Here is a 6,544-nt window from a genome sequence, read left to right as displayed (position 1 = left end):
TTGCCATTTTTATAAGAACAGCATGCGCTTACGTCTAGAACAGTGACATTTGGCACAGTGGAACTGCTGATGATGGTCAGAATTGAACTCCTCAAATCTGAACGGCACGCTTATAGTGACTTTGGTATTTTTATAAGAACAGCATGCACTTACGTCCAGAACAGTGACATTTGGTGCAGTGGAACTGCTGATGATAGTCAGAACCGTACTTCTCAAATCTGAACGGCACACTCATAGTGACTTTGGTATTTTTGTAAGAAAAGCATGCATTTAAGTTCAGAACAGTGGCATTTATTTAGTTATGTTTGTTAAGCATATTGAGTTTTCAAGTCAAAGTTTGTCAAGCTTCGATTTCTTATAATATAATCGGATTCATGAGGAATTGAGGAAACTCCTCAAACCTTAACGTTATACGTATATTCATTTGTGTTGCCATCTAATAATTAAAGCATTAAAAGCAGTTTTAAAAAATACTTACACATTTCTACATAATCCAACATTCGCAAGTCGCTTTCACCAGAACCCGAAAGGCGACGGTTTTTTTTTCTTAAAAATTATTTTATACTACGTCGGCGCCAAATAAGCATATTCAAATATTAAAATTATTCTAATATTAAAATTGTATTTTACCGCTTTTCCGTGTTTAGGCTACGACGTTTGCTACGAGTAAGTGGCCTAAATAAGGTACGAGGTTGAAAAATTTGATTATAAAACTATCATCATGATGCTTAATGGTCAATCTTTCTTTTAAAATAGGCCTTTCAGTCATCGTACCAAGTATTACGCCTTGCAAAATTTTCTCCGCTGTATCTCAATGCTGATCCCCATCGATCTAGAATCTAGAGTTTCAACCCCAGATGGTATTTACTCCCTACCAAGGCTCTTGTAAGTATTAATTACATTTGGAAAGCTCTCAACACACTCAGGACGGGATTGGGTCGATCAAAGGATAATCTCCAGAAATGGGGGATTGGGAGACATGGGGATATACTCTGCGATTGTGGCGTCCCCAAACAACAACACATGAGACAGTCTCTCTCTCAGGGCCACCCCTCGAGGGCTTGAAGTGGCTAAGCATTGGCAAACCAAAATTTAGTTTTACTTGATCCCTTTACACGAAGAAGAAGAAGAAGGTCGTACATGAATGTTTTTATTCAATTGATGAATTTTTTGACTACTTTAGATATAATTAATAGACTATGACAATTGTAATTTGAAATTAGATTAAGTATGACATATTGGATATTTATTAGCTTGGGAATTATAAGAATTGACATGTACCTACAATTTTTGGCCTTGCTTAGAAAACTAGAGTTGTATTATGTTTGTGTTTTTGCATGCCAGCTGCTGGTGAAATATGCATGCCCTAAATTATATTAAGTCTACCTTGTGTACCATATTTTATGCAAAATAAGATATTTGATATTTTGAAAATTTCGGTTCCCACTTCCCACTTACCCTTTGTAATCAACGAGTCATTGTATCGATATTCTACTGTTTGTTAAAGGTGTTATTACTAATTATTATTTAAACGACATTCGTCGGGTGTCACTAAGGTTTACCTGACTGGAATTTGTAGCCTGTAATTCAACTGTCGCATTAATATGGAGGTGGGCGTCACTTATTCCGAGAATATGTGATTGAACCAGTACCGTTATTTGATCCATGACTATGAAATGACGACGGTACAAATAAAATTGTTATGTATATGTGGGTACTCATAATATTGTAGATATACCTTCAGTCTGGAATAAAGCATCAGCTGTGTTAACGTACTCCCGTTGTTTTAATCAGATATCTCATTGGCGACGACGGTGAACAAGTGAAAAGGCTATTTATCGCAATAATAGCTAGTGAAACGCGTGCAAAACAGTATAAAATATGTCTATCGGCAAAATTCGCGAGTTCGACATTGAGAATGGCAATTGGGACTTGTACTGTGAACGACTCGAAATGTACTTTAAAGCTAATTCTGTGGACAGTGATAAACAATTATCGACGTTAATTGCTGTGGTTGGTGATCGGTGTTACGAGTTAATGACAAATTTAGCGAGTCCTAAAAAACCGTCGGAGTTATCTTTCACGGAGTTAGTAGCGTTAGTGCAAGGTCATTTAAAACCGAAGCCGTCCATAATGGCGGAGCGATATCGTTTTCGGCTTAGAAGGCAAGCGGCGGGCGAGTCTATATCGCAATATATGGCGGAGCTAAAGAAGTTGGCGCGAACTTGTGATTTTAAAGACAATTTAGCGGACAACCTTAGGGACCAATTTGTATGCGGCGTGAGTGGGGACGTTATACGGCAACGGCTGTTTGCGGAAGAAGATTTAACGTATGCCAAGGCGGTGACCTTGGCGTGTTCGTTGGAGGCGGCAGAGCGTGATGCTGCAATCATGACGGGCGGCGGCGGCGGTCGAGCCTCCGGGGAGCCCGCGGGAGCGGTGCATCGCGTAGTGGCCAGCGCGGGGGGCGGCGCGGGGCGCGGGGCCGGCCGGCGGCCGCCAGCGCAGCGCCAGCAGAAGGAAACAGGTTTTAGTGCGCGGGAAACATCTGGAAGTATAGGCGGTGCAACGCATTGTACTGCCTGTGGCGCCACAGATCATTGTTTTTCTACGTGCAAATTTAAGGAATACATATGTAGTATGTGTCGGGTGCAGGGGCATTTGCGCCGGGTGTGCCCCAAAAGGCTGTCTTACAATGAAAAAGCGGCCCGAGGGCGCAATGGCGGCCGACCACGGGCCTATTTTGTTACCGGAGGAAATAGCGAAGAGGAAACAGACGAGTCAGAGGAAGAGGAGGAAGCGTTATACAGAGTTTCGTTAAGCCAGTACAAGCCGGTGAGTGTACCTATTTGTGTTAATGGACAACAATTAATGATGGAAATTGATACGGGCGCGGCTGGCTCATTTATTAGTAAAGAAACGTACGATTTATATTTTAAAAATGAGACATTAAAAAAACCTAAAAGTGTATTTAGATTTCTGGACCGTACTAAAATGAAAACATATGGTGTAATAACAGTTTCCGTAGCCTATGGTACAATAACAAAGAATTTAGATTTATATGTTGTAAAAAATGGCGAAACCAGTTTACTAGGCAGAGAGTGGTTAGCCGAGTTACGAGTGGAGATACCTATAATGAAGCGTAGCCCTGTCACGGCCTAGCCACGACAATGGTCTAAGGCGTCTTGCGGCAGCGGCAAGCGGTAAGTCACAAAAACAAAAACGCAGCGCGCGCGAGGCATGCCACGACCTTGCCGCTGTTCGAAATCGCACGCGGGTTTTTACGGGCCTACCCGCGGGAGCGGCGCGCGGGGCGGCGCGCGACTCAAACAACTGTAGCGCGCCGCGCGGGCACCGCCACGACATTACAGCGGCGCGACCGGCCTAGGCGGCTAGATGGGGCTAGCGATTCCGCGCGAAACAAAATATTTTGTTTTTATTATGAGCGTCTTGAACCCGAAACCTTTATTTAATGAAAATTGAATTGTACTTTCGCGTATGTAGTATGTAATAATGTTTTCAAACATATTTTTGTATAGTATTTATTCGTATTTACTGTTAATTTTTTTCTAAGTGTTTATTTAAATATTAAGTATCATTTAACTAGCCATAAAATAAATTCCATGTACTTAGTCATCACACATATTCTCTTGTACAAGATGTAATTGACTAATTAAAGCATTCTATGCACTTTAGAGTCACATTCGACAGTAAAAAACATGTTTTTAAATATGAAAACGTTCTGGCCGCTCCTAAGCCCTGCCGCCGCTTCTAAAAGTACGTGGCATGGCTAGCGCCCGCGCGCGTTTCCCGCGCAGCCCAGCCGCCCCGCTCGCCGCCTTAGACCATTGTCGTGGCTAGGCCGTCAGCAATGTCAATTCCGTTAGCAGTATTAATAGCGATTTAAATGTAATTCTCGACAGATATAAAGAAGTTTTCGATGGGGGGCTCGGGTGCTACAACGGTGGGACGGCGACGCTGCGCGTGCGCGAGGGCGGCGCCGGTGTACCGGCGCGCGCGGCCGCTGCCCTTCGCGCTGCGAGGCCGCGTCGACGCCGAGCTGGACGCCATGCTGCGGAGCGGCGTCATCGAGCCCGTGGACTGCGCCGACTGGGCGACGCCCCTGGTTCCGGTAACTAAGAAGGATGGAGGGTTGAGAGTGTGCGCTGACTTTAAAGTGACGCTTAATCCGGTTCTTATGGTAGATAGGTATCCATTGCCTAAAGTTGAGGAATTATTTGCCAATTTATCAGGGGGAGTTATTTACTAAAATAGACTTGTCGCAGGCGTATAATCAGATTTGCTTATCGGAGGAGTCAAAAATGTTAACAGTTATTAATACTCACCGAGGGCTTTTCAAATACAATAGACTTCCGTATGGCTTATCATCAAGTTCGGGAATATTTTGTAGAATTAGTGAGTCAATAGTGAGGGATATTCCTAACGCTCAAAGTTTTTGTGACGACATTTTGATATTCGGGAAAACTCGGAAGGCTCATTTAGCTACGTTAGAGGCTGTATTAAAAAAGTTAAAAGATTTAGGTTTGAAATTAAAGAAATCCAAATGCACGTTTCTTGCCGAAGAGGTCTGTTATTTAGGATTTGTCGTTAGTAAAGACGGGATAAAACCGGATCCTAACAAAGTCGCGGCGGTAGAAAAAATGCCGCCACCATCGTGTGTGACGGAGGTGCGCTCATTTTTAGGTATGGTTAATTTCTATTCTAAATTCATCCCTAACGCGAGCGATATTTTACACCCAATACATAGCTTACTTAAGAAGGGTGCGCGGTGGCATTGGACCACAAGTTGCGAGGAGGCTTTAAAAAAATAAAATCCTTGTTGATAGGAAAGCGGATACTTGCGCACTTTGACCCCAACAATCACGTGACGCTAACTTGTGACGCCAGCCCGCGCGGGGTCGCTGGCGTGCTCAGCCAGCCCGACGGGCGGGGGCGGGAGCGGCCAGTGGCATATATATCAAGGAAACTCAATGCCGCTGAACAAATTATTCGCAGATACATCGAGAGGCGCTCGCGATTGTTTATTCGACTCAAAAATTTCATCAGTATTTATATGGCAAGAGGTTTACCTTAGTAACTGACCATAAGCCCTTAATAAGTATTTTTGGTCCGCAAACTGGCGTACCCAGCATGACTTCGAGTCGAATGCAGCGATGGGCATTATTGTTAATGGCTTATGATTTTGACATTCAGTATGTAAACTCAGCGGAAAATTGCGCAGACGCGCTGTCGCGTCTACCAATAGGGCAAAGTAGGGAATTCGATCCCCCGGAGCAGTCTTACTTGCATTTTGCGTCCGATATGTTCTTTTTAGACTGTAATGATATTCGTTTGAAGACAGCAAAAGATCCATTGTTAGGTAGAGTAGTCAATTACATAAAAAACGGTTGGCCGGACAGTTCGGACATTAAGGAAATGCAACCTTATTTCAATAGGCAGAAAGAACTATATTTAGAACTCGATTGTGTCATGTGGGGTCATCGTGTTGTAATTCCGGAAGCGTGCCGCGAGATAGTGGTGCGGGAGCTACACGAGCCTTACATGGGCGTCGTGAAGATCAAGGCCATGGCGCGGAGCTACGTGTGGTGGCCCGGAGTGGACGAGGCCGTGGAGGCGCGGTGTCGCGCGTGCGAGGCGTGCGCGGCGGTGGCCGCGGCGCCGCCGGCGAGCGCGCCGGTGCCATGGCATTGGCCGTCGCGGGCTTATGAAAGAGTTCACATTGACTTTTTAGGTCCTTTAGATGGTCGTACCTACATGGTATCAATTGATGCACGATCAAAATGGATTGAGGTGTCGTGCATGGCACGTACGACCGCCGATAGTGTAATAAACAAGCTATTGGAATCTTGGTCAAGGTGGGGTATTCCAAAACAAATAGTCTCTGATAATGGCCCGCCATTTTCCAGTAAGCAATTTAATGACTTTTTAGAAAAAAATTGTGTACGTCATACCTTTTCGGCTCCTTATCATCCAGCGTCTAATGGGGCGGTGGAGGGGGCGGTAAAATTGATAAAACGTGTAATTAAAAAAGCCAAGCACGAGAGGGTTAACATTGACAAAGCCATACTGAAATTTCTATTGCACTATCATAATACTCCTCATTGTACCACCGGTGAGACGCCAGCTCGGTTGTTGCAGGGTCGCGACTTACGTATTCGTTTAGATGCCATTAAGCCAGATAGATCCGCTAAAGTCATCAACGAACAATCGAAAGTGGTAGAAAAATCACATAGACCATCTAGGCATTTAGAAATAGGTGAGCCCGTGCAGTACCGAACATTCGGACAGGATGCAAAATGGGCGGATGGTTATGTAGCCAATAGGTTTGGGAAGTCTGATTATACGGTTGCGACAGGTGACGGAACTACACACCATCGACATATAGATCAAATGAAGCGCCGATACTTAAGAAACTCGAACGCTTGTCCTCCATCCAAGAGTGAAACCGAACCAGGGTGTGTCGTGCAGAACGGCCGGCCGGCTAGTGTTGATGGCGCCGTGCCCAGCGTTGACATTATGGCGA

At 44.6% G+C, this 6,544-nt stretch overlaps 1 protein-coding gene across 1 annotated transcript; it reads left to right on the top strand.

Moving 5' to 3' along the window:
* Positions 1-1,705: 1,705 nt before the first annotated feature.
* On the top strand, positions 1,706-3,995 carry LOC125226694. The gene is made up of 2 exons (XM_048130757.1): positions 1,706-2,835; positions 3,924-3,995. Exons 1-2 carry the CDS (start codon positions 1,882-1,884, stop codon positions 3,927-3,929), a joined length of 960 nt encoding a protein of 319 aa, XP_047986714.1. The 5' UTR covers positions 1,706-1,881; the 3' UTR covers positions 3,930-3,995.
* Positions 3,996-6,544: the final 2,549 nt, after the last annotated feature.

The sequence above is a fragment of the Leguminivora glycinivorella genome, chromosome 5 (genome assembly GCF_023078275.1).
Source record: "Leguminivora glycinivorella isolate SPB_JAAS2020 chromosome 5, LegGlyc_1.1, whole genome shotgun sequence".
Lineage (NCBI taxonomy): Eukaryota > Metazoa > Arthropoda > Insecta > Lepidoptera > Tortricidae > Leguminivora > Leguminivora glycinivorella.
Note: the sequence above shows the minus strand (reverse complement) of the source record. Positions and strands in the feature narration are given on the sequence as shown.

Excerpts from the sequence above, each read along its gene's own strand:
- LOC125226694 (XM_048130757.1), top strand. The coding sequence starts at position 1,882 with ATGTCTATCGGCAAAATTCGCGAGTTCGACATTGAGAATGGCAATTGG.